Below are 27,912 nucleotides of genomic sequence, written 5' to 3' on the forward strand. Positions count from 1 at the left end.
ACTAAAAAATAAAAATATTTTTAAATATTTACTTATTTTTTTTATCTTTCAATAAATATATTTTGCTTATTTATTATTATTATTGTTATTAGTATTACAAGTTTTATTTTTATTATTATTTTTTTTAAATATCAAAAGAGCTTTGGACTCATAAAGGATGTGGTACATTTTTGTTTCATTTACTTTGAAATATAAATATGATAACGCAATATATTTATTTTAATTTATATTAAAATTTTCGTTTTCGTGAAGTGAAAAATATCGCAGTTTTTTAAAAATATTGAATTGTGAACGTAAATTTAAAAATAATAAACATTTTTTAAAATTCTGTTTCACATTTTTTGCTTTAAACATATTTGATATTGTCTATTGTTGCATATATTTAAATTCTTCTTTTAAAACTTTATTTATTAACACAAATTTTTTAAAAATATTTAACAACAACGATAAGTGAACACACAGAACTATACGATTGAGTTCTTATACGTTTTTATAAAAATGGAAAGCTTATAAAATGCTATAATACTCTTACAGATAACTCATAACTGTACAGGTAGACACAAAAATATTTCCATAATGGTAACTGCTTGTTTGTTCTGTTTGCTAAATAGGAAAAAATCACAACAAGAATTTGTTTAAAGACGGCACATATATTTTAAGCAGGTTGTGATGTAGAATACTAGAAAAAATGGGAAAACTTTGTGTCCAAAGGACGTTACATCGGCTATATCCGTATATTCAACTGGAGCAAAATCATACTCATAACATTATTGCAGGAAAACGAGTATCCTTAACCATCGGTATCTATTTAAAAAAATGGGCAGCTAAGCTTGGTATAATAGGCAGCGCACTAAATTTCTTCAAAAACTTAGGCAACTACAATAAAGAGCAAAAGCTATATACTATCTATTATTGGATAAAATGAAAACAAAACCCCTGTCTGAACACGACTGGAAAAATGACAAAGTTATGAAACCGAATTAGACAAAATTAACTACATCAATAACATAAAATGATGATACTTATAGTTTTCCCTCCAATATGTAATAATACTATTTTCACATAATTTTTCAGCTTCGTGCCCAATAACGTCACAGGCGTCAATCCTCAAATTTTAGCGATGTCAAACATAATTTGACACTTCCAAACAGTAATGTGAAAAAGTGAAAATTATAATTTATAATACATTAAAAAGTAAAAAGTAAATATAAATTGTTTAAAAAAAGGAATGTTTCGTGTTTTAAATTTAAATATTTAAATATTATTATTTAAATAATATTATTTTTATTGTAAGAAGGATAAATAAGTGGATAAATGCATGTTGTAATAAGGAATTGAAATTTGCAGATAATGGCACTATTGTGTTCTTTTTAAAAAAAATTATTGTCTAAAAAATAATCTTTTGAATGCACCTTTGCATAACAGAAGGTTGAAAGAAACAGCAGTCCTAAAATTACATTTGCTTAGTCAAGAGAAACCTTTAGAAAGACATATCACATCTGTTAAGAAATCAACAAAGCTGGCTTGTAATTGAATTGTTACAAGCGTCAATGTCTAATAAATTTAGGTACTTACAGATATAGGATACTTATATAAATTTTTTTTAAACACCGCTAATTTTTCACAGTACTTTGTTTCCCATATTTGTTTGTACCTCACGTACTAGCAACTACATACAATTAATATTATTTTTATATTTTTAACATCAGTCAAGAACTTACTGAATCTGTAGATAAAACCCTAAATTATTTCTGAATCTTGTAATATTAAAATTTAAACAGAGTAGGTTTTTTAAAATTGCAAATTCATTTCAAAAAGCTATAATATCTACAATAAATAAAAATTTCAGAGTAAATTTGCTGCAAATATGCAGTTGCAAATATGCACTGTCCTTATACAGGGTGTACGAAACTCAATAGTATTCCCGAAGCAGGGTGATAGAATGCATGCAGACAAACTAAAAGCGCCTAGTGACATTTTTCTTTTTGGATCTTTGTTCTCGAGTTAAAATTCAATCTTTTTCTACTTTATACTAGTGCTTACATTGTTAAAGTTTTAATTTAATTAAAATATGTTTTTGAAATTGATTTAAAAAACATCTTCCAAGTTCTGTTCGTTTTTTTAAGATTTCAATAAATACTATCCTACAAGAAAAAAAACAAAATAATGCAATTTTTTTCGAAGTATTTCGTTGATTTTTGTGTATTTTTCCAAATTTGAGAAAATGTGCATTTGATATTAAAAAGTTTTCTAATTTTGTATGATATATGTATCTCCCAAAATTCATACTTCTTATATATAATCTCATATGTATTTATATATTTTTCATGTGTATACTGTATTAATTAAATTAATATGCCTCATGATTCACAAAAATTATTGCATAATGTGATTTCTTTTTATATTTAAAGTCCATATAATTTTATTAACTTCATTTTAAGTCGTGTACTTTAGACTAAAAATATAATACCAAATTTTTTTTTATTCAGTGTATTATCATTTTTTACTCTCAATTCTCTCAAATATGTTGTTTGACATAGCGGTACAAAAAACGCGAAAAAAAACTCGAAAATATATTTAATTAAAATTATAGTTAAAATTTTAAGTTGAAATTTGAACTTTTGATATGTTGTTCAGAAAAGTGCGAGTTTCATTTTATTATTAAAATTTTTAAGTTTTCATCAACTTTTCGCATAAAAAACTCGAAATGAAAATAGGCAAAAATCATAATTTTTTCAAAAAAGCAACAAAAAAAAAATGTCATTTCGCCAAAATTACATATGCAATTTTAAGAAATAGATTCACAAAAAAAGCAGAGTTCAGACTTAGATTTTTTGTAATATCAAGTTTTATAACATGATTTTTACATATCATGTAGATTTTGAAAAATTGACGATTAAAATGACATGTTAGTAATAGAACAAAAAAGTTTTGTGTTGATAATTTTTTTATTTAGCTTATTGTGAATACCTATTGTGAAAAGTTAAATTCTAATACATGTCGAGGATTAAGGTTATGTTCTTTGTTTTGTTTTCAAAGGTGTCGAAAAATTTCTTTTAATTTAAAATTTCTGCTATTTACAGCAACACATATATTTATTATCTTGAATCATGAGCTTTTTAAAGCCGAAAACAAAAATTGATGAAAATGACACTGTGATAATATATTTAAGCGCAAAAAATATGCATGCCATTGATGTTACACCTACTATAATTAATAAGAAGAATGAAATTATTGAAAATATTTTTCAAACCAGTTTTGGTGCTTTGAAAGTGAAAGATTTAATTGGGGTAGAATACGGCAGAAAAATAATTTTATCTAAAGGATGGGCTTACGTTCTGCAGGCTAATCCAGAGCTGTGGACACAAACATTACCACACAGGACACAAATAATTTACACTCCAGACATAAGTATGATATTATTTCAACTTGAAATTAAACCTGGTGCCACAGTTATTGAATCTGGTACGGGATCAGGCTCATTGTCGCATTATTTTATTAGAGCAGTTAAGCCATATGGGCACTTGCATACATTTGATTTTCACGAACTCCGAGCGAATCAAGCGCGCGACGAATTCAAAAAACACGGTCTTCAGAATTATGTTACAGTAAATACAAAATTATTTTTTTGCAAAAATTTTTTAATTGAACATTATTCGCACAAAGGTTTATCATAGAGACGTATGTGAAAATGGATTCACGGAAGAATTAAATGGAAAAGCTGATGCGGTGTTCTTAGACTTACCATCGCCACATACGACCATTCAACACGTTTTAAAGGCTCTAAAGTTATCAGGTTAATATTATTTTTAGCTTTATAAGAACAAAATTTTGCTTAACTATTTTCTTTAAAATCGGCACATTTATCAAAAAACTAAAAATTGCAATATTTAGGTACCTACTAACTTTAAAAATACATAAGGTTTTTTTATATTAGTATATGTTAACTATATATTTCATGTATACATATGTTATACACATGTAACATATATGTATGTTATATGTTAAGTATGTATATATTACAATTGGCAAACATACTTAAAATTATCTAAAACTTTCTAAAATTAAAATAAATTTATATCTTTATCTTAATGTGTCAATAAACCCTCATGATTTCATGCCAAGACCTATAGTAAAATATGTATACATAACCAAATTTAATCAAGAGTAACTTAAAGCATTCATGTATGTACATACAAATGTATGTACTTATTTCAACATTTTAAAAAATTTTATTAAGAATACAATTTAAATTTACGTTACTGCAATAATGAAATGACAGCAATTTGGATGTATTTAATGGCATATTACAAAAAATTTTTTTGGTATTGAAAACAATAAACAGTAAAAGTAATGATTATAGAATTTAATTAAAAAAAATTTTTTGACCTTTTAGTTTTAAAAAATTATGTACATATTTACTTGTATATTACGTTTCATTTTTTTTTAATGCATTTTAATTTCAGGAGGGAGGTTTTGCTCATTTTCTCCATGTATTGAACAGGCACAAAAATGTTGTGAAGCTCTACAAGCAAATGGCTTTACAGAAATCAGATCTATGGAACTATTGCAAGTTGAGGACACAGTTAAAACAAAAACAGTTCCCATAATGGATCTGGAATTTTTGAAACAAAAAGTAAGTGGAAAGTAAGGCAAAAAAATAGCATTAAAACGTGAAATATCTATTTTTAAGGTCCAATGTTCATTGTTTACCTTCTTGGACTCGCTAAGTATTATAGGATATATCACTCGTTTGCTGCAACACGGACATTATTTTTTTTGAGAAAAACATTTGAGAAAAACAAATTTAAGTTTGGGATTGGGTATACGAGTAGCATTATGTAATAATATATTGTAAGCGACAATATTTAAGCTATAAAAATTATGTTGCACAAAAAGAATGTATATGAGCATTTTTTGGGTTATGTGACATAAGTATACGCATTTTTTGGGTTATGTGATTATTACAGCAAACGAGCAACGTGTACTAAATAATAGAGCAAAATAGATTTTTGTTTAGAGTTTATGTGGGCATTTAACGATCATTTAAGGATTTTATCATTACTCAGACACATACATAGTATAATTTTTCAAAACTGAATAAATACTAAGGCATCATTAAAAAAATATTTTCCTATTCAATAAACTTAACAATAAAAGTTAAGAAACTTTGTTGAAATATAATTCCGATTCTTATATTCCGGTGTATCTTATTCTCTTATTTTTATACATATTTATATTTTATATGGGGGTTTGTCTGGTTGTTGTGGAAGTATTCATTTGTATCATATTTTTTACTGAACGCAGATCAGTTTTAAAAATGATTAAGTTTGTCCCACTGGAACTGCTAGCACCTATACAAGTTCCGATTTAGTTTTTAAAACGTTTACCACATATATTTAGTCGCATATTACTGAAAACTTCTCAAAAATCTTTTTATCTTGACAGTTTTTGTTTGAATTTTTTTTTTGAAATTGATTCTCAAAAATCGCAGGTCCTGAAAAAGATCTTCTAAAAAATTTTTAATATTATATACTAATTTTAAAGTATTCCTAAAACAAGTAATTTATAATGCTTTTGCTGAGTGTAAAAGTTTTGAAGTACCGAGTTAAGACTTTAATAGGCGGGTTATAAAATTAACAGTATTGTGTTAACAAAGTGGTACATATGCATACATCTTTACAAAAAAAGAAAACAATATAGAACACAAAAAAAATGTAAATAAGGTCTGTCTGGTATAAGAAAGTTTTTACAAACTTTTAAAAACTTTATGAGTTTTCGTATGCAAAACGTGTGGTATAATACTTTCTCATTTTCTCAATGTTTTATAAATCCAAAATTTAGTGTTTTATAAATCTATTGTCATTAAGGAAAAAATATAATAAAATATTTTAAAAGTTTTTTCAAGTTTTCCGCCTGGTTTATTTTTTTTTTAAATGAGAATATTTTATCTCTGGGAGAAAAAACGTCACTATTTTCTCTTTTTAAAGTTTTTTCAAAATTTTAATTTTTAAAAAAGTTCATTTCGAACTACACATTTTTCATTTAATGGCTTTACAAAAATAACTTCCGTTATGACAGTTAATTCACTATTTCACGAGAAAAAATATAGTTGACCGCGTCAACAATGTGATACCCGTACGGATTTGTTATCCTATGTGCGTCTAAATTTGCCATAGCTGACTATGGGACAGACTATGAATTTAAGTTTCCGTTTTACCATATTACTTTATGCATAATTTCAGCATGTAATTTCAATATTTTCTAAGATATGGCCAAACTAATTTAGAAGTTGTATGGCAGGTACAACACGGGATCAAGAAATTTCAACGATTTTTACCACACAGCCCTAATAATTCACTTGTTTTCACGAAATTTCTAATAATAAATCCAATTCTAATCCAATAAAAAGTTGTTTGGCATTCTGTGGGATGAATTCAACTTATAATTTTTCAAGTGGTATGGCAGTTAGCAGAAGGAGCCAAGCAATTTCAATTGCCCTAAACATTCATTGAATACAATAGCCCTATATATTATCGCTTGTGCGAAAATTCAATACGATAGCTTCTATAATTTCTTAGATACAGCCAAATTGTATGGCAGCTACCAAAACCTCGAGTTTAAGTAATTCGATCATGTCCTATTTAAATAGAGTTTTGGAATTTACTATAATTAGTCATTTAAGAAAAGTTGTTGGACTTAGCTCAATTAGTTTTTGAGTTATCGTTGGGACGATACGGACAAACACAGATAGACAAATCTAAATCGACTCAGAATGCGACGCTGATCAAAAACATATACTTGAGTCTATATCTCAGACCATTGTTTCTTAGCGTTACAAATGGTAAGGCAAATTTAGTGTATCATTCGAACATACGTTCATACGGGTACAAAAACGCGCTTTCATACTTGTGTGCCAAAATTTTTATGCACATATATAATGCAATTTATATTAAGAATTACAAATAATACAAAATACTACGAAAAACTACAAAAACTTAATAATACCTGCTTAAGTACATCCCATAGTCAGATCTTCATAGCCAGAAATCTTTTTTTAGTACAATTATTTCACGTGCCGCATACATGATGTTATTATCTAAAAATAATAAATAAGTTGTGAAAAAGTAACAGTAATCATCAAAAGACCATAAAAACCAGTTAAGTTATAAGAAGAGCCAAGTTCGTACAATACATACTAGAAATATTTAAATAAGGAACAAAACTTGTTTTTATATTTTGCATCACTATTTTCGATAAACGTCAATTATTCATTTTTTAACCTAAATATATTTAACATTTTACTAAAACTTACTCATCCATAGTTCCTCTTATATTTTAAAATAAAATTAAGCACACCTGCATGTATCTCTTTTAGTTCAGAATATTCTTCGTTTTGTTTAATCCTAAAAGTTCTTCGATGGAGATATGACTCTAGTAAAATACAAATCGATTTTGGCAGCACTTTATGTAGTTTAAAAGAGTAAACCCCTTGTGCCAAACTTTATCAAGGACCTGAACGACATCTGGAACACAGCAGAACATATTTCCTTTCTTTCTAAGCCATTTTCAATAACATTGGTGATCCTATGTACCTTATCAATTGTTGAATGATTGCTTGTGAACCTAAATTGGTAATCTGGAATAATATGGGCTTCATTTAAAATTGGCAAAATGTGATCCAATAGTAGTCTTTCGAGAACTTTGAAAATTAAAGGCAGAAGCGAGATCGATCTGTTTACCTGGTTTAAGCATCATTATAACTTTAGCTACTTTTAAGATATCAGGAAAATCTCTTTCAAAATAACGGCTGAAATAAGGTCAAACTCAGGCGCCTTTTTATTGTTTAGGTTTTTTATTTCTTCCTTTAATTCTGTCATCGTTATTTTGTTGAGTTATAAGAGTTTACTAGGATACAAGCATTTTCATTTGCTGTTTGTCGGGGAAGTGCCTTAAATATATTTTCTAGATAGTCTGCAAAATAAGTACCTGTGTCTTTATCTGAAATAACCCAAGTAGAGTCTTCTTTATTTAGAGAGGGTGTTTAAGGCTTTGCATTCTTTATTCTTTTTTCAATTCAATGCAATTTCCATAGTGAGTAATCTGAATTTTTTTTATCCGATAGATTATTAAGTTTATTTTTCATTGTTTCGTTTTTTCTGTCTCTTAATAATATTTTACCTTTATTAGTCAACTGGTTTAATGTCAGTTCCTCCACATTAAAATCCCTGACACCTTTTACACTGAAGAATTTTTTTTTTTCAGTTCTTTTGATCGGCTCGATCTTTACTACTAAATTTAGGATACCTCTAATCTAATTTTGTATATGTTTTCGCATTTATCACAAGTGAGTATAAATAACGGAAGCTTTCGTTTTTGAACTACCTGTTGACTCGTTATGAACTACCTTATCATCGATAGATCTTTCTGTTTTAAGTATATTTACAGCGTCCCTGATTTTTAATGACAGTTATGATATCCATTTTCTCACAAGACCAATGTAGACCTCTCACCATTACTTTAATTGGGTTATCTTGCTTATTCCCATATGTAAACTATCCAATTTTTTCGCTATTTAATTTCTTAACTATGATATGATAGTCATCGCTGTTCTGTTCTGCATTGAGTTCCCATACGTTATTATTCAAAGAAGTAATTTCATAACTTTTCCTAATTTCACCAATCAGAACTTGAATTTTTTTATAACAATCTATATCAACTACATTTATTGGATGAAGTTTTCTTACACTAATATCTTGTGCATAATTTGGTTCTGGCTCTGGTTACTGCAGTAATTTTAGCAGTATTAGGGTTATCTGTTGTTACTTTAATTTATTTTCAACAGGAGCGATTTCAGGGGAAGGTTTCGTTTTTTTTTTTCTTAACTTGCCTTTTGGTTTTCATTGTAATTTTTCCCCGAATCAGTTTCGAAATCTGTAAGCACGCTGCTATCAAAATCAGTTAAATCATATTTATTTGTTACAGCCGTTCTATTAATACCACCTGTATGATTTATATTTTTATTGTTTTCATCCAGGTGAGATCTTAAAGATATATTTTCTGTCTTTAATATGTTAATTTCATCCTGCATTTTACGGGTGACTGACTCAATTTCTATTAATTTTTTCCTCAGAAGCTCATTTTCTGCTATAATCTGGTTGCGTGATTTGACAATCTTTTCGCTTCTCTGAAGGGGATTATAGTTGATTTCACGAGTTTTGTCGTTTATGTCCACAGTAGTATTATCCAGCACTATAGCCTGTGACTTCAACATAAGTACAGGGCGGCAGCATTCTAACGATCCGTGGGAGTCCATTCGCACACTCTCACCACGTACCGGTCCTGGGCATCCGAAACTCTTTTCCGTAATTTTTTTGTCCTTCTTGACATAATCCATTTTTATTTTCCCTTTCTTCACATTAGTTATATTAGCTACATTCTAGGATGAATTGACCAGCCGCCACCTAGAGTCGCTACCCTAAAAAACTTTGTCTCTCTTACGTAACCCCACATTTGTTAATTAAATGAGCTTTTTTATCTATGTATGTATGTAAATGTCTACAAAGTATTAATTTTGATTTAGTTAATTCAGAAAAATATATAAAATCATAATTTTTAACAGTTTTAAGGGCATTATTCGGTCACATTTGTTATATGTATATATTATATTATACTTTGTACAATTACAAAAAAATGGTTTATAGTTAGCATTCATTAGAAAAGAAGCATAATTGCTCAATTTTAAAGATTTACAGAATTTTATATAAATAATGCAGATATTCTAAGCAATAAAATAAAAGCACAAAAAAGAGTCTGTAATATTTTTTTTTGATTTCCAATTTTCTCATATTGTTTAATTCAATTTTATTAAAATTATATAACTTTAAATTTTAATAGAAAGAAGCTACTGACCAAATTAAATTGAATGACGATGTAAACACACAGCAATCCACAGCGGATGTTACGCAAACACGTAACTGGAAAGATAAACAAGAAAAGCACAATAAGGAGAGTATAAAAATTTTGACATCAACACCCCCCATGATGATGCCAGGTCATACAGGTTATTTAACTTTCGCTACCATACAACCTGCTTTTACAAGGAGCTAATTAATTATAAATATCTTCCAAAAACCTATATTAATAAATGCTTTTGAAACAGATTTTTTTAAATATAGAAAAGTAAAAATTTATTGTAATGAACATTACAATTTCTTTCATTACAATTAGTTTCTTATTTATTCAAAGCCACGGATGCCAGCCAACGTAGGAACATCCCAAAATTGCCGGATCAGTAGCCATATCAATAAGACATTTTACTTGATCTTCAACTGTCAAATCTTTTTCAGGTAATCTTGATCTAATATTAAATTGATAATTTCCTTCTAAAAGTTTTTTGTATCCCTCCTTGTACACCGGCTGATATCTAATATATTTTAAGAAATTAAATTAAACTTTTAAAATGAAATATTTAACTTACTTAGCGATTGCGCTATCTTCTAAATTTTCTCTAGAAATATGCATTGGATTATCACCTAAAAGTTTACGTCTCAATGTTCTTATTCCATCTAATGGTTTCCAATCCAGTTTCACTATACTTTGTAAAGCAATCCAATCTAGTGTTGGATTTCTAGCGAAAATATCAACACAAGCTAGTAATGATTGTGCTGAACTTCGATAAACTCGTAATATATGTGACATACACTTGAATAGTAATCCCTCAGTACCCATTGGACTTAAGACATTAATGAATTGTGGTGTTAAACGAAAAGGCATTAATTCGGGTATTACCAAATTTCGAATGCCACCATCAAGTACTATGCCAAAATCAATACCACTTAAAGTTCCATCTTTTGTGCTAATCAAAATATTTTGTAAATGGCGATCACCAACCCCTAAAATCCAATGTGAAATACTCATGGATGCTAAAGATTTAGCAAAATTATTGCGTAGAATATAGAAACTTTCTGGAGATACTGCCATATCAACAAGGGAATATTTTATCACATCTATGCTGATATTGTACTGTACTTTTCGGAAATTTGAAATTATCTACCAAAAAATAAAATAAGATTTCTAACACACTAATTTTATAACACAAACGAAAAAATTTAAGTGAATTTTGATGAGCATAAAAAATATCCTAATTTTAAAAGTTAAGATAACTTTTTTATAAATGTAAAGGTGGATTCCCTACCTGATCTCTGGTATATGTAGTAACAGCAGCACCATATACATCCAAATCTTTGGTATGTGGATTTCTTTTCGTTGGCTCTTTTATAAATGTAACAAAATCTTTTATGGATTTATGTAATAATTGCTTCCCAGAAGAATTTCTTCTCATTAAACATTCAGAAATAAGATCGTCAATTGTAGTTGTGTTGAAAATAAAACTAATCATTCCACCACTTTTTTCCAAAGGAATAACTTTATATGTTCTTATAAACAAATTGTGATTTTGGCACTGAAGATCATTCTTTAATTTATTTGACATTACATTTAAAGTCTGCTGAATTCGATGATCTTGTTGCAAATCTTCGCCAAATTTTACCAAGAAATCGTGTGTCTTCGCATCAGTTCCAAAAACATTGAGACGAACAGGCTTTCTCATTGACTGAAATACTTCTACCCTTTCACCAAACTTCACGATTTTAGCGTTTTGTTCTATAATAGGTCTTTGTTCTCCATCATATTGTCCTGGCAATTCCACACATATTTCCTCACCACACCACTGAAAACTTGAAAGCCATGGACAAAAATGTTCCAAACGAAAGTATTTGTCAGTTCGCTTAGTTGAATTTAATATCTTTGCTTTCAAAGCATTCATTTCATTATAAATTTGTGTTGAATCTACGAATAAAAATTTATATGATTTATTACTACAATTTCAAGTAGCGTTATTACATACCTTCAAGAATATTTCGGCATTTTAAATCTTCAAATTCCTTTTTATAAGGCATAATTTCTCGATGAACACTGCCATGAAAACTGTCATCTAAATTAAACACAGCCATCAATTCGGTAAAGTTGTTTAAGTAACTTTCTTGATTTTGGGGCAACTTTTCAAGCAACTTTGTGATCCAAAAAGTTAGCTGGAGGTGCGGATATCGGACACTTTTTATAGCCCGAATAAAGCAGTCCACAAGTGGATTTTTCAATAAATAACTGATTTCAGCAAGCTCACTTCTAATCGTAATAAAATCTTTTATTAATGATTTTTGTTCATCAACCCATGTATAAAACTGGTATATCAAAGCATTGGGATAACTTCTTGCAATTCTGTAAACTATTAAATCAATATACGATGGATTTGTGAAATTTAGTCTACTCAAAATTTGTGGAATCCAATTTAAAAACATCCAATCAGGAACTTTATTAGAATTTTCAGTAAACAAATCGGCCAAGAGTCCATTTTCTAAAGATGGTAATTGCAATAAGAAAGGAAATAGCTGTCGAGAATCGTAGGAGTTATAATACATTGCGGCAAATATTGATGATATTAAATTTTTTTCCAATTCCAAAGCTATTTTCTCTTCAGATATTTGGTAATATCGATAACAAAATTCCGCTAAGTGATAATATGCATCTGCACAAAACTTTTGATTAGAAGAACGCTTATCGAATTCTTCATTATAAAGATTTTGAGCAATTTCAGTGGAATATTTTAAAGACCACAAAGATTCTTCAAATATTTTATATTTAACATCATCATGCATACTATGTGTTACATAACGCAAAATTTTTTCCATAACTTTGTGATCTAAATTTTTCACGAATGGTAATTTTTTGAAAAATTCTTCAGATATTTCTGATTTTACTTGTAGTGCTTGTGTTTTCAATTTAACATTTTCTTTTATATTATCAGATTTTAAAATATCATGTGTTTGTTCCCAAGCTTGATGCAAAATGTCAATCGAATTTGATAAGCTATATGAAATATATATAAACATATTATTTAAAAATATTCATAACTATCAACACGCAATCAAATTTTCTTTAAAGAAATTACCTGGCGTTTTCTGTTTGTAGTAGTTTGGCTTTCAGTTCAGATATCTCGCATTCTAGGAATATATATTTTTGCTTCTTATTTTTTAAACCTTTTATTATCTCGTTTACAATCCCATAATTTTTCTGATAAATAGCGGCGTCGAACAGTTGAAAGACCAATTTATTGATACTTCTTTGTAATCCATCTGCAAGATTACTTTCACTGCTTAAATTTTCCAAGTTCACAATAAACAAATCAGCTACATAAGCGCGATATCCTAACACACAGTTCCAGTATCTTAAGGAATCGGATTTATCTATCTTACAACCATCCCACTTATTTTTTAGTAAATCAATAACTTTTTCGTCAAACTGTTCTAACAAAAGCGAAGCGTAGTAATCAATTTCTGCAACCTTCTGACTATTTAAAATATTTTCGTGCCTCAATTTGTCATAATGTGAGCTCATGACACCCCAATGTAGCAAAAACTTTTTCAAATAATCTTCACAATGCACTCTTGCCTGCCTATAATTAGCATTAGCAATTTGAAGCATCATTAATTCTTCGCAAAATACTTGTTTAATATGATTGGCTTTGACTTCATCAGATTTCATCCAATTTTGTAATATTTCCAAAAATTCAGTACTATGTGATTCTGACTTTAATATAAGCTGAAGCTCCGCTTTAATTAATTTTGGTAAATAATAATTAGTATTGAAGTCATCAGTCCAAAGTTCGTCAAAATCATCAAGTTGTTGCTGAATAGCTTTAGATAACATCGACCAATCTCCCAATTCTTCAAAACATTCATAAAAGCTATTGTAAGAAAAATTTTGTTCAACTAATTGCCTGCGTTCTATTATTTTTAAAAGCAGTTCCTGCGCTTCTTTATAACGACCTGCTGTTTTTAATTCTATCGCTTCACCTAAACGAGGATCTGCGTCTACTTTATGAGTAAAAATTGCAGTTACAATATCATATTCGGCCAAAGAGTTATAAATTTCCGACAACTCCAGCCAATGTCTTTCACAATTGGTAATAATTGAACCAGATTTTGTTGATGGACCGCTTTCACTTTCTTCGAAATCAATATTAATTCTATTTTCAAGATAAATAGCACCAATAGTTTGCATATTGCATGCTTTTGCTATAGTTGAAACCGTTTCAGGTTTGAAATTAAATTCCTCAGCCTTCAAAAGAGCCATTTCTAAAAATGTGGAAAACACTACCGGATCACAATTTCTTGATCCATTCAAAATATTTTGGATCTTATAACCAACAGATGTTACGAACTGATTACACTCAGGCCCTAAAACTTTTACTAAAGATGTGAAAATTGAAACAAATATTTGACGGGCAATACATCTATCCCATTTGACTATTCCTTGAAGTGGTAACAAAAAAGCTAAAGTATTTATTAATAAATCTGGATAGTTTCCAATTCTGTAACGTCTATACAAAGTTACTTTATCTGCACTACTTATATGTTGTTTTTTTGTTTTTTTATCGATGATTTTTAAAGTAATTTCTGTTTTTTCTTTATTTCTGTCTTTTAAAAATCTTTTCCTTAAAAAATTATCGTATGTTTCAGCTGATCGGAGCTGATTTTCGTTCTCCAATACTGAAATTCTTTGTGATCTACGATCAAGAACATAAGGTTGGACAATAAATGGCAATGAAGTTTGACTTGGAAGAGAAAATTGAGTTCGTATCTGGGATAATTCTAGCGGGCTTTTAGTTGGCTCAAAGAAATATTCATTTGGTATATCCCTAACAAAATTGTAATTTCTTTGCGAAAATAGTCTGCTTTGACTATCTGCAAAAAGTGGTGGCACAGAAAACGTGTTTTTAAACCGAAAGTTTGTATTAATTTGATATTCTTCTAATTTGCTATCCCGATCAGTCTCAAATTGGAAAATTTGTTGTTTTGATTCAAAATTTTGAATAGCAGGTTCAAGAATCAATTGCGTACAAAAACTTAAAAATTGTTTCTCGCTGTCTGCGCTGTAGTTTGATATTAAAAACAAAAGTCTATCTGACATGTTTTGCGATAAATTTGTTTCCTGAGACCAAAAATGGAATATCCTTTTCTGGATTTCTAAATCTGTATCTAATAAACCTTTAAGAAGCAAAGCGCTAATTTTTTTTTCCAAAGCATTTTTGGAAGTTCCAGTTTCCAAACCTGAAATATTAGTCATATTTTGAGAAATATATATTAAAATTTCGTAAGCCACATCACGGCTTTCTGCTTTTGAAGATTCAATACAAATTTCTATTGCCGAAAATAAATTGTGAATTTCACTTCCTTGCAGGTTTGGTAGTGACTTGTTGATGATGTGCAAGGCAAGAAGTTGATATTCATCAATTTTCAATAAATCTTTTATACCAATTGAAATAATAATGTTATAAATTTCATCGGAATTATATGCCTCAAGTCTAGCCAAAAGCATTTCTAAATAAAGTTTTTTAATATTACCAATAGCCGAAGGAATTTTATATGATATTGTCTCTTTAAAATAGTCTAATATTTCTGGATAACTTTTATGCACTCCATATAAAATATCTTTAAAGTATTTTTCCGTTTTACTTTCGCGTTTATTAGCAATTCCTTTTAATTTACCAACTAGTTCCTTCGTTACAGTTTCAAGAATTTCCAAATTTTGATTACTATTCAAAACTTTTAAAATCATACCATACACGTGAGCTGCTGCTTGATATATCGCAGAATAATCATTGTCCAAATTTGAAAAAACCTTTTGGATAAATATTTTCTTAGTTCTTTCAATCCAAGGGACAAGATTATTTGCAAGGATTACTCCAGACAGTACTAACCCCAATTCGTTTTCTTTAGAATCCCGTCTTTCTGACACCTGAATCATATCCAATAAAAATCGGTGCGGAATCTCAAGATCGTTTTTCCACAAACTAATCATAGTTTGTACTAACTCTAAATTATATTTAAAAATATGTTTACTCTCATTCCACGTGTTTTTCATAAGAAACTGCAATAAAGAGGAACTTAGACGAATTTCTTCGATTGTCGTGGGTTTATACAATTCTTTTTTGGTCCAGCATAATAGTAAAGCTATCATGTCGGTTATAAAAAAATTCAATTGTGTCCCAGCACATTCATCAAATATCAATTGTAAAATTGGTTTAAATAAAATATGTGCATACGGCTCAAAAACATTGCGACAATTATCCACTACCTGAGCCAAAAATATTCTTATATTTTTATGGTTTGAAAATGCATCAATTCCGTTAGCTATAGAAACTACCCATGGATATGATCGTTTTATCTTTGAAGGATCACTAATAAACGGCGTTACTCCACTTTCCTGCATATGTTGTATTACTCCACATAATGTTGGCATTATTTCATGCTTATTTATCTCTGTTCCTTCTAGTTTAACTGAAAAATTAAGTCAGAAAATGAATATATATATAAACACCAATATAAGTTTTTTTTTTACCAGAAAATACTTCATTCATCATGCTTTCTTTACGTTTAAAAGCTTCCGCATCTCCTCTAACCATGGAATAATTTAAATCAATTTTACTAATTTCTTGACTTAGACTTGATGAAAACACGTTTTGGCTTTGTAAATATCTGGCAAATGTGGCTTGATTTGTACTAGAATTAATATTTAAATTTAGTGCGTTCAAGCGTCTTATAGAAACAAAACGTTCTTTAGTTTTTGCGTAGGATTCCATTTCTTGGCTATCGTGAATATAAATTTTATCATCAGAGCAGTCGATTAATTTAACCCAGATAAATTCATTTTTTTGAGGAATTTCCTCAAATAAAAATTTTAAATAAAATCTCATATCAGTTTGTGTATTACAGATAATAGAGCATAATGCTTTATAAGCAGCACATTGATATTGTCGGAAAAATTCTTTAGTCGACTTATCATCAGTTACAAAAACTTCTGTCCTGGCATAAAATGATTTCTTTGATATTGTTCCAATAAATATGTTCGGTAACTTTTCATTTGGTAAAAAAGCACTTATAAGTGGGCAGTCAGGATAATAATATTTTTCTTTAGATAATTTGCCGAAAAAGATTTCTAATAAAGAAAATCCAATAATTCGATTTACCAGAGCTTGTTCTACAGCCCAACCTTGTTTAGCAAAACCAAATTTGGCATCTATTAATTGCGAAATTTTTGAAAATGATTTTATGTAAAATGCTATCACAATTTCTTCACGGCTATTTTGAAGTATAGGAACAAGAAAACGTTCCAAAATTGTAACACGGATTTGGGGCTCAAGTTGTTCATTATAACATTTTGCAAAGAGACGCTCCAGTACCAAGACTTGTTGTGAACTGAAATTAAAATTAATAATTAGCATATAGAAAAAACTTTTTTCTATTGTAAAACCTATTAAGATTATTGTTGTATACAACTAAATCTTGTCTAATCATGTACTCCGCTACGTGCTTCTTGTCAACTGCAGTTGCTTGAAGAATAAAATCCAAAATAACGAAAGATTTAGACACTATTAATGCATCAAGTAATGATTTAAATGCCACTTTAAGATCGGTTTCTTCGACACTGTTTTTTCTGAATTCCGACGATCTCAAAGGAAAGTGGCAACTCTGTAAATCTTGTAATGCCTCCGTTAACTTTAAATGTTCAAAATCTTCTGTGCCAATAAGTAACGGTATGAGCCTAAAAACTCGTGTTTTTTGTGCCAAGGAATTTTTTTTATCCTTCAGTCTCTCTATGACATAATTTTCAATTTCAATCTGTTTAGATTTAAAGGAATTTAGTTTCCATGTAATAGGACATGCTAATCCCAAATTATATAAATAATCCACAACCAAAGATTGTTCCTCACAAGTAGGTAAAATTTGTTGAACTTTTATAAAATATTTTAAATTTATTTCTACTAAGGCTTGCAATGTATTTTGGTCATGTTGCCTGTGTTTGAAGCAAAAATCTATTATTTCAATTAAAATTTTAATAACAAAATGAGAATCAGAATTTTCTGAACATGAAAATAGTAACGGTATGAGAATCTTTATAAAACTGAAAATAAAAAAATAAAATAAATAATAAAAAAAACATTACACTCATCAAACTTAAATTACATACTTAGCTTTACAATTCTCCAGAATAGCACGTTTATATATTGAAAAAAAATATTCTCCATGCTTAATTCTTTTCAAAGTTCCTCGCATGATTAAAAATTTATCATTCAGCAAATGCCGAACAAACATCTTTAAAAGGTTTTCAGTATTTTGCAAATTTAAAATTTCCCCAATTGCAAAAAAAACTTTTAGCAATTGATTTGCAAATTTTTTAACGTTAGGTGTTAAATTTATAGTAGTTCCTTTATTAAAAATATTTTCAGAAATTCCATCGAACAAATGTAGTAATAGTTTTTCTCCATAATCCTTTAGTTTGGTCAGATCCAAAACTTCATTTACTGCTATATTTTTAAGAACAAATACAACACCCTTTGAAACATTCCATTTATAATCACTTATTTGATTTGAATATAACAGTTCTTTGGTTTTTTCTGTTAATACTTTAATATTATCTATTAAATTTAACGCAATTTGTTGAATTGCACTAGCATAGAATTCTTTATTCATACCATGTGTTTGAATGTTTTTAACCATTCGGGAAACTTTGTCCTGATAACCTTTTGTAATCTCGCGATATTTTATTTCGAACCCTAAAATGCTAGGTTCATACAAAATATCACAGATAAATTTTTTAACAAGCTTTCCTTTTTCTAGCTCCCAAAATGTTTTAGGAATTTGATCATGGCAACCACAATTCAAAATTGCTATAATAAAAGCCATTATTTGACCTTCAATAATACATTTAATAACATTAATTTGGTTTATTTCTTCCAGTTCTACGCTTCTTAAATTACTACTAGATTCAATACTCTCAGAATTTAAACATTCAATTAGGTCAAACACTGTCGACCAACATACCTTTTCGAAATAGTAAAAAATCGCTTCAAAAATTTTGGCATTCACAAATATTTCTTTCGGATTCTTAAAAGCATTATTGCTTAGTAACCAAATGTAACAATCCAAAGAGCCTAGAAAACGTTGCATCCAATTGTATATTGCAAAATAAGGACGCTCTGTCTCTGTTTTCTTCAATGAACGCAAAGTTAATTTAGCTGTAACAAAATTCAAAAATTAAATTCTTTATCAAAAAAGAAATTTATACACTTTAATGACTTGTTTACCATTTAGAGATCCTTCACAAATACTGAATATAATATCGAGGCTGATATAGTTTGAAAAAAAATTTGAGAGGGATGAAGCATTCTCAACTGATGTAAACAGGCTAAGTACCATTTCTAGACATTTTCTTCTATACCTCATTAATTTATTTTCACTTTCCGCCAATAAATATATGACGACATCTTTTAAAGTTATTTCCCCGCTTTTTGCTATAGCAGAAGGAATTTTCCTTGCTCGATTCGGCTTTGTGTAGAGATAACTTCTTTCTTTTAGCACTCTTACCACATGATCCAAACTTAAAGAAACTTGCTCCAATTCCCAATTAATACTCCCAAGTGGAATTGAGCTCAACTCTTCACTTAGCTTAAAATTTACACAAAACGTATGTAACAAATCAATAAAATAGATGTCACATATCGATTCTTCTTCTCTCAATGTTCGATATAAATTATTAAAAGCCAAAGCAGATCCTATTCGACGAGAAGAATTTGAATCAAAACTATACATTTTTAGTTCGTTTAGTATAATTTCAACACTAACAGGAGATGCTGCTAATTGTTGTGGAGTCGTCTGTTTAATACTCCATTCAACAAATTCTCTAATACACACAGCACTTAAATCTCGAACCGCACAATTATTTTCGTTGGAAATTCCATCCATCAATATTTTCATCATCACATCAACTCCTTTATTAAGGTTCTCATATTTTGAGAGGAAATGCATTAGTTGACGCAGGAGCGGTTCAAATATTTGTTGTATGGTGACATCGTTATCAGCTCCAAGTAATAAAATCTTTGAACATAATTCTTGCCATAACATCCCTTTATGTATTTTAGCTCCAAGTAAATACAAAGTTATTGCATGAACTAACTCGCAAGCGGCAATTTTCGTTTTACGATCAATAGAAGTGCATGCTAAATGGCATATTCTTGGAATAATTGTATCCAAATAAATTTCTAATCGAATATTCTGATAATAAAGATTTAATTTGATATTTTGTTCTATTTCCCATTTAACAAGATCTTCATTAATAACGTTCTTATCTAGAATTGCGAGTGCTTGATGAGGTTGTAGTTTACCTAAGAAACCATATATCCGTTTTTGAACTTCAAAAAGCTCTGTACTTTCAATTCTCTGAAAATACGTACTTTTTTTAATTTTTTTTTTATTTTTGTAAGCATAACTTTCAGCTGAAATATGCCTTTCCTCAAATCCTTTTCCTTGTAAATAACTATCTAATTGTGGTAAAACCTCTTCATAAAACTTGTTCAAGTCATCCAACAAATAGGACTCTTCCCCGAATTTCTCCGATATCTTTTCTAATGCTGTTATACCTAATTTCGCTAACCATATCGTGGTCTTTCCCAATTCAAAAGATATTTTAAATACCACTATTAAGTCTTTTATATTATCCCTGTAGAATTCATGAGGAAATTTCAGTATCAACTCCAAGCAAGAAAATTGTAATTCACCCGAAACCTTTTGACATCTAAATATAATACTTTTCAGCAAAAACAGCAAAGAATTTTTTAAACTCTCGTTCTCGCTTTCTTTAGTAAGACAAAAGTAATTTAAATCATCTGCTATCGTCAATCCAAATTGAAGAAATTTCAGAAATCCACTAATTAAGGGATTTTCTATAATATAACCAACCATTTTTGTACAATATTCATTAATCCACTTATAAAAATATTCTTTGTTATACTTTGTGAAAAATATATCACGATAAAAATCGACTAAATTGAAAAATATACGAAAATCTTCGGAATTTTCAGGGCATAAATCTATATTGGGATCACAAAAAAAAAATTCCTGATCTTCACCATTTTCTCCAATAAACATTCGCTTTTTTGTCTTTAGATTTAACTTTTCTAAGATAACAAGCAAATTGCTTATTAAAGTATTAAAAATTTGATTTGATATAAACAATTTGTCGTAGTTAGAACAGGAAGTTTCATCTAACAAGTTGCGCCAAAGCTCTAGGTAACTTTTGTATGTTATATTGTCTTTCCAATCAACACCATTATCCCAATCCAAATTTGCGTCATGCACTAATTTATGTGAACACGTCCAAATGATTCCTTGCAAAATAATCTGAATTGAAAATTAAAAACTTTTTTAATAAAACAAAACCAGCTTTAATTATTTTAAAATAGTTTACCTTTTCTAAAACATCATTAAACAAAGAACCATCCAATTCAGACAAGTTAAACAAAGTCTTACATATTGCACTTGTTGCTAAAGAGGTATGTGCTTTCGACAAATAATGAAAATCTTTTATTAATCGAACCAATATAGTTTGAACTGTATGCGCTAAAATGGGGGTTATGTTTTTATCTTTTGATCCAACTTCTTTAATAATTTGAGACAGCGCCTCCACATAGTCTGGAAAATGTTCTAAACTGTCTCGTAATTCGTTATCTTCAGCCAATGAAATCAATTCGGTTTTTTGTATTACCAGAGCTAATATAGTGTACACCATTTCTGGTAAAAAATGTGTACATAACTTAGCCATCACACCAAAACCCCGAATAGCAATACGATTTTCATAAGATTTTGATTCATTTGATTCTAACGTAGAACGGAAACTCGTCATTAAAAACAATAAAATTTTTTGGTCATTTTCATTTAACTCTTTTTTATTTAAATTATATTCTACAGCTTTGTGAAATGATTGAATGGCAAAAATAGCTTTTCTTCTATCATCATATATTGTGGACAAAAGCCAGGAAGTGTTCGTTAAACATTCATGCCAGTACTTGAAATCTCTATATATTTGTTTACTAAATAAATGGTAATGTCTTGTAAACAAATCTAACGCATGACGAAATGGTGCCTTAGCTTTAACATACAATGGAGGATTAGACAATTTTTTTACACAAACATATATAGAATCGCATATATTATAGCTTTCTGTAGGAGATGGTGCAAAGTTAATAAGAAATAGATTCAACCCTTCCATAGCGCCAGCGAGAACATTATATTGAACCTGTTGTTGAAAGATATATTTCAAATTTGAGCATTTGAAGAATAAATAGTTTTATCTTACTGTCTCTTCATTTAAAAGGGTATCTTCTAATGTCTTAAGCATATTATTTTGTATCATATAGGCTTGTCTTTCAGAAATATTTTCTGGAGTGTCTCGCGATATTATTCCCAAGAGGATAAAAATTTGTTGAGAGAAATTTCCTGGTCGGTTTTTTAAGTTGAGCACATCAATTAACTTAGAAATAAGTTCAGATGCGTTGAGGTCGTCAGCTAATCTATTTTGAAAAATTTCCTGTAAAACAACAGTAGCTTTTTCTTTTTCTTTAGCTGAAACTTGCATAGATACAATGAAACGAGTTGAACACTATAATAAGCATATAATTTAAAATAGTATATGTGCATGTATATATATTAAAATAAAATAATTTACCTGAATTATATCCGCAACATAGTTTTCAAAAGAAATTGAAAATCCATGATTTTGCAAAATTTTTATCCAAATACAAAAAATATTTGCATTACATTCTGCGAATTTCTTTTTTTCTTTTATACTTCGATTTAAGAACGCAATAGTCCCACAGTCAGTATCGAAAATGGTTTCAAGTGCAAGCTCTAATAAAGTTCAAAAAAACATTTATGAAACAACTTTGAATAATGAAATCAATCTGTAATTAAATTTTAATGATTTAGTTGTTCAATTAACAATTAAATGAATACTTGATGGTAAAAATTAACTTTTTATTTAAAAAAAGAAATATTTTTAATATTTTAAACTCCAAAAATCTAAAAGTTTGAAAAACATTATATTTGGCTCTTTATTAACTCATTCACGTGGGTTCACCACTTAACTGATTGTGTGTTCATTACTTATATCATTCTCCTTTAATGTAATATTTCTGATACTTTCAAAATTTTGTAAGATGTAATAGCATAATCGGAGAATTACAAAATTTATATAAATGCAAGTGTGCATATAGGTATGCATATATGCAAGTGCACATATTGGTAATTTGAATTCAGTTTTATTTTTTGAATTTTTTTCATATTAATTTCTTAGTAAGAAAACAATTAGCTTTTTATTTCTTGACTTACATCTCATTTCTTATAACAAGGAATACTTACATTTTTAAAGATTCATAATTACTATGACTTTTATTTTTAAATAGAGGTATTATTAAAAAAAAACAATTGTTCCAGTATATGTACAAATCAAACATTTTTAATTAATATTTCAAGCTAATTTATTTAAATGTGTTTAATGCATTAATTTGAACAAAATGAATTTTTCTTAAATATTAATTGAACATTCACAAGCATTCATAAATAAAGAATAGATATAAAATTTGCGTCCACAAGCTTATACAATTTTTCTAGCTTCAGTTGGTAAATGAAATTTTATTATTTCTGCATCAAATAAAGTAAATTGAAATAGTAGTAAAACTACTCCACTTATTAGAAAAAGAACTAATGTAGTAACTTGCATAATAACAAATCTAGATATAGATTCTCCGATTTCTAACCAAGATCCCTTATTTGTCACTAAATACAAAGTAGTTATGCCCATGAAATTACATATAATAAGTACACTCATAAATATTTTCTTTTGTTGTTGATGAGCGCTGGTCAATGCTGTAATAACAGCCAAAATTAATATAATTGGAATCGCCAATTTTAATATGACTAAAAACATTATAATGAATGGTGAAAAAGTTGTAATAAAACATCTGACAATATTTATGTCAAAAGAACTAACCGAAGCGATATTTCCTGTTCCAAAAAATGAAATAATGGTATACATTAATAATACAAAGGCAATCTGTAAACTTGCTATTTGAGTATGAATATTCTCATTTACAATATTTTGTGCGCTGTGCTTTGAATTCAAGTTGGCTATTATATTGGCCTCCATTAAAAATTTCAAATGTGTAATCAATAATATTAAAAAAATTGGTTCATAGCTAATTGATAGCATAAAATAGGAATTGAAAAGACTTATTAAAATGCTTTCTAAACGAATTTTCGAATCTTGGCTTTGAAGTAAAGGAAATGTGAAATTTCCTATAAGAAACACCCACGAAAATACCAATATAACCATTGGTATACCAATCAAATGATTATGCTTGTAAATACAAATATAAACATTTAATAATTCAAGTATAAAATACATTTTTGATGTTTTGGAGAGTTTTAAAAAGTTTACAGTCAAAATTTTATACACCCATAAAACCACACTTAATAGCATAAAATAATCATTTCGATTACCATGAACACTTTTCAAAAATGGAAAACTTGCTATAACTGACGTGAGAATTATGAATTTTAAAATTTGAGACGGACCTTTATCCTTATCATTATAAATTACATGTAACTTGTTCATAGAAAATATGAAAAAAACAATTGAAACGATTTCTTTTCGAACAAAGGAGTAAACTAAAACTTGAGAACCGACTAATATTTTGAACAATTCCCATAAATCCCGACATGTGACATTTAATTTTTTTCCACCAAAAGGAAACTTACTTAAGGTGACTGTCCAAATTATTACCGGTAATAAAATGTATAACCCAATTGAACTAGGAATACCTTGTAAATGTATTAACAGTAGAGGAATCTTTAAAATCAAAAATCCAACAATTAAAACTAAATTAGAAGTCCTTCTAGAAAGAATGTTGCAAATGTTTAAAAATAAATAAACTATCCAACCTAAAATTGCAATCGTAACGCAAAACAATAACAAATTTTGATAATATTTTTGATAAAACTCAATTCCTTCCAAAGCTGTTGAGATCATAGTTTTTGAATTTGAAATTACGTAATTAAAATCTTTAATTCGAATTTTATGTAAATTAATTTCAGTGAAAATGTTGATGGTGGCAATTTCAAGCTTATTAAAACGGGGTAAGTAATTTGAAAGTAGACCAGTATCAAATTCAGAGTGCAATGTTTCATACTGAAGTAGAATTTGCTTTGCATTATTGAAAACGGCTTCTGCTGCGTATTCATCCGAAACGTTTAAGATTTCAACTGGTAATTTGCCATAATTATTCATTGGCGCTGCAACACCAATGAGAGAACTCATCAAAGGAGCTACAGCTGCTTGCTCAACTTCTAACAATGGAATTTCATACCGCCCAAATTTTATATAATTTTTTGACTAAAAAAATTATTAAAAATAAATATGCATATTTTTAAAACTTTCAAAATATTTACTATTAAATTATCTTTTGTACAAGTTTTAACGCCAGCCCCCCAAACAAACAATGGTGTATCAGTTTCTGCTTGAGAGCCTGCTCCATGTGCTCCGGTATCAGACATGCCGTGATCTGATGTCAAGATATAGGCAGTCAATTTATCATCAAAAATTTCTTCAAACTTTTGGTATAGATCGTAAATTCTTCCTTCAGTATAATTTAAATTTTCATTAAATAATTTGGTATTCGGCAGATGAATATGTCCAGAAGAGTCTAGTCCCAATAAATGCAAAAAATATATAACCTTCCTCTCAGATTTTAGTTTAATTTTATCAGAACTTTCAAGAAATTTTTCAAATCTATCGAAGACCCACTCATCAAGTTTATACGTTTTATCTTTTCCCGAAAAATCCAAATCGTGATCATACATAAATATTTCAATTTTCTCCTTGTCGGTACATTTTGCAAAAATAGATAAAATATCGCTCGCTCCCCACGCCCTTGTTATATAACTCCTGTTGAAAACTGAATCAAAATCAATTGGATTCTCTTTCCAACCTTTCGTTACGGCAGAAGGATCTTCATATAAACCAGCTATCAAAGCAATGTGACCAGGACGCGATTCCGTAGGTACTCTTGTATGGGAAATACCTATGCACCCTTGCTCTAAAAATATACTCTTAATATTGGGAACTAGCTTACTTTTATCTTTATAAAACGAAGAAGCGCGAAGTCCATCCGTTACGATAAGTACTAATCGGCGTGCCGGTGGATTTTCTAAATCATTTTGAGGTGTTAATGTTGTTAATATTGGTGATCGGAAATATATTACAAAGATGGATCCAAGAAAAATCACATGAACAATAATTGCTTGAATTAACCACATCCCTCAAATCTTTTCCGAATATGTATTCACAATTAAACATAAGCCACTTCACATTAAAAATAAATACTAATAACATTTAAACTACTTGTTCCAATTTAATAAATTACTATCCCAATGTACTTTTAGTTTTAGATTTTTGTTTTTATGAAACTTTAAATTATTATTTTAGAAAAGACAGATGTAAACAAAAACTTTAAATTTTAACTATTGTACATATACTATTGTACATATACTCGAGATATGGAATAATAACCATACCTAATTCAGCTTTTGACAATCGATCATCGAAAAATTTTGAAATATTTTCCAATATCTCCTTGGCTTCTAAAGGATTCCCCCGACCAATGCATTCTTTTAAACCAATAACACTAAGAAATTTACTTGACATAATTTATATTAGCTTTCGGAATTTTATTTGAATAACTTTGTAATTAAAATTTCAGTTTTATTTTGAATATGTCGTTCTGTAATAGAAGCGGGAACTACAACTAAAAATTATCGAACAATTCAATTGCATTGTATTTTAAAATTAACACCAGTTCAAGCTAAAACAAAAACTGTCAGAAACTTTTATTACTGTTTAGATAGATATACGACAAAGTTTACGACTTAAGTTGAAAACAGAACAGAGCGATTTTCCGCAGTGAAATGTCAAAATTCATATAGAATACACATAATGCATACAAATTGTACTGCTCAGAATAAAGCAAAATTACTGATGCGAACTTAATCAACGACTCTGAAACAGGATTAATCCTATTTTTTAACATAAACTACCCATATGTGTGTGGCGTTAAATGCAGAATACTAAACAGTTGATTTTGCCGTTCCGCTATTGTTCTGGGACCGTTCACCGTTGCAGTTCACCGCTTTAGTTCTAATTTTACAATTAATCTAAGTCTGATGAAGGTCGTTTGCATATGTAAATCCTGTTTAACATCAGACTTTGCCTAACGGATATAATATACTGAAACAACGAATTGGAAACACTAAAGGCAGAAGTATCTTGAAAAACATTGTCAAAGTCGTAACAGAAGCGTTTTCTTTTTCTTATTTGGCCTTTAGTGTAAAATATGTGTAATTTGTAAGAAAGATAAGTTAAACTTTTTCAAAATATTTTAAATTATTTTTTCATTTTAAATATCTGTATCAAATTTTTCAACAATATTTGTGTATCAATTTTCAAACAAATTTTTTGTTTAAATAAAAATCAAATTTAAACAAAGCCTATTTTTTTTTACTCTTTGAATAAATTTATTTGATAAATTTATTATAATTTTGGCAAAATATATGAAATGCAAACTTCTTTTTTAATAGTTTTAATCCACTTTCTTTTCATTTCCTTACTTCTTGGGAAACTGTAATTATATAAAAAAAAAAGACAAATTTAAAATATTGTATGTACATATGCTACATTTTATCAAACTCAAACTAATTTTGCTTAGAAAAAAAATCCGGTCTGCTATAATTTTGTCATTCGAAGTATGAAAAAATTATATAAATTTTAGTATAACAAAAACAAATGTTCTCTTTCCAACATTAAAAACTTGAGAAATTTACGAATTATAATTAAAATTTACGAATAATAATTAAAATTATGAATTAAATTTAACACCACTAAATAAATATTTCTTTAAATTAT

At 28.6% G+C, this 27,912-nt stretch overlaps 3 protein-coding genes across 6 annotated transcripts; 1 reads left to right on the forward strand and 2 right to left on the reverse strand.

The window, feature by feature from the left end:
- The first annotated feature begins 1,348 nt into the window (after positions 1-1,348).
- On the forward strand, positions 1,349-10,215 carry LOC129609852 (tRNA (adenine(58)-N(1))-methyltransferase catalytic subunit TRMT61A). Of its 4 annotated transcripts, none has more exons than XM_055521987.1 (5): positions 1,349-1,567; positions 3,084-3,608; positions 3,667-3,796; positions 4,467-4,636; positions 9,898-10,215. In XM_055521987.1, the coding sequence occupies exons 2-5, from the start codon at positions 3,111-3,113 to the stop codon at positions 10,108-10,110; spliced, it is 1,011 nt and encodes a 336-aa protein (XP_055377962.1). In that variant the 5' UTR covers positions 1,349-1,567; positions 3,084-3,110; the 3' UTR covers positions 10,111-10,215. The 4 variants fall into 4 exon arrangements, 3 of the variants coding, with proteins under 3 accessions (XP_055377962.1, XP_055377961.1, XP_055377963.1); XR_008697037.1 differs by lacking the exon at positions 1,349-1,567 and adding an exon at positions 4,694-4,854 and having other exon boundaries at positions 3,007-3,608; positions 9,898-10,034; XM_055521986.1 differs by lacking the exon at positions 1,349-1,567 and having other exon boundaries at positions 3,007-3,608; positions 9,898-10,214.
- LOC129609845 (DNA-dependent protein kinase catalytic subunit-like) lies at positions 10,123-26,736 on the reverse strand. The gene is made up of 13 exons (XM_055521970.1): positions 26,529-26,736; positions 22,624-22,805; positions 22,255-22,557; positions 21,367-22,194; positions 19,208-21,299; positions 18,091-19,138; positions 17,374-18,024; positions 16,462-17,318; positions 13,010-16,400; positions 11,909-12,927; positions 11,198-11,850; positions 10,481-11,052; positions 10,123-10,426 (listed from the first exon to the last, which is right to left on the reverse strand). Exons 1-13 carry the CDS (start codon positions 26,656-26,658, stop codon positions 10,243-10,245), a joined length of 11,910 nt encoding a protein of 3,969 aa, XP_055377945.1. The 5' UTR covers positions 26,659-26,736; the 3' UTR covers positions 10,123-10,242.
- Positions 23,439-26,671, reverse strand: LOC129609850 (GPI ethanolamine phosphate transferase 1). Its single transcript, XM_055521985.1, has 2 exons — positions 25,404-26,671; positions 23,439-25,347 (listed from the first exon to the last, which is right to left on the reverse strand). Exons 1-2 carry the CDS (start codon positions 26,268-26,270, stop codon positions 23,551-23,553), a joined length of 2,664 nt encoding a protein of 887 aa, XP_055377960.1. The 5' UTR covers positions 26,271-26,671; the 3' UTR covers positions 23,439-23,550.
- Positions 26,737-27,912: the final 1,176 nt, after the last annotated feature.

This window comes from Condylostylus longicornis, unplaced genomic scaffold (genome assembly GCF_029603195.1).
Source record: "Condylostylus longicornis isolate FDR11 unplaced genomic scaffold, ASM2960319v2 ptg000040l, whole genome shotgun sequence".
NCBI lineage: Eukaryota > Metazoa > Arthropoda > Insecta > Diptera > Dolichopodidae > Condylostylus > Condylostylus longicornis.

What these genes read in the sequence shown, in the direction of transcription:
- LOC129609852 (XM_055521987.1), top strand. Translation starts at nt 3,111, where the DNA reads ATGAGCTTTTTAAAGCCGAAAACAAAAATTGATGAAAATGACACTGTG. An exon ending in AAAGGCTCTAAAGTTATCAG is followed by an intron (nt 3,797 to 4,466) that starts GTTAATATTATT and finishes TTTTAATTTCAG; the next exon opens with GAGGGAGGTTTTGCTCATTT. An exon ending in TGGAATTTTTGAAACAAAAA is followed by an intron (nt 4,637 to 9,897) that starts GTAAGTGGAAAG and finishes AAATTTTAATAG; the next exon opens with AAAGAAGCTACTGACCAAAT.
- LOC129609845 (XM_055521970.1), bottom strand. Translation starts at nt 26,658, where the DNA reads ATGTCAAGTAAATTTCTTAGTGTTATTGGTTTAAAAGAATGCATTGGT. An exon ending in TACAACAATAATCTTAATAG is followed by an intron (nt 17,319 to 17,373) that starts GTTTTACAATAG and finishes TTTTAATTTCAG; the next exon opens with TTCACAACAAGTCTTGGTAC. An exon ending in GAAGATAGCGCAATCGCTAA is followed by an intron (nt 10,427 to 10,480) that starts GTAAGTTAAATA and finishes AAAATATATTAG; the next exon opens with ATATCAGCCGGTGTACAAGG.
- LOC129609850 (XM_055521985.1), bottom strand. Translation starts at nt 26,270, where the DNA reads ATGTGGTTAATTCAAGCAATTATTGTTCATGTGATTTTTCTTGGATCC. An exon ending in GTACAAAAGATAATTTAATA is followed by an intron (nt 25,348 to 25,403) that starts GTAAATATTTTG and finishes TAATTTTTTTAG; the next exon opens with TCAAAAAATTATATAAAATT.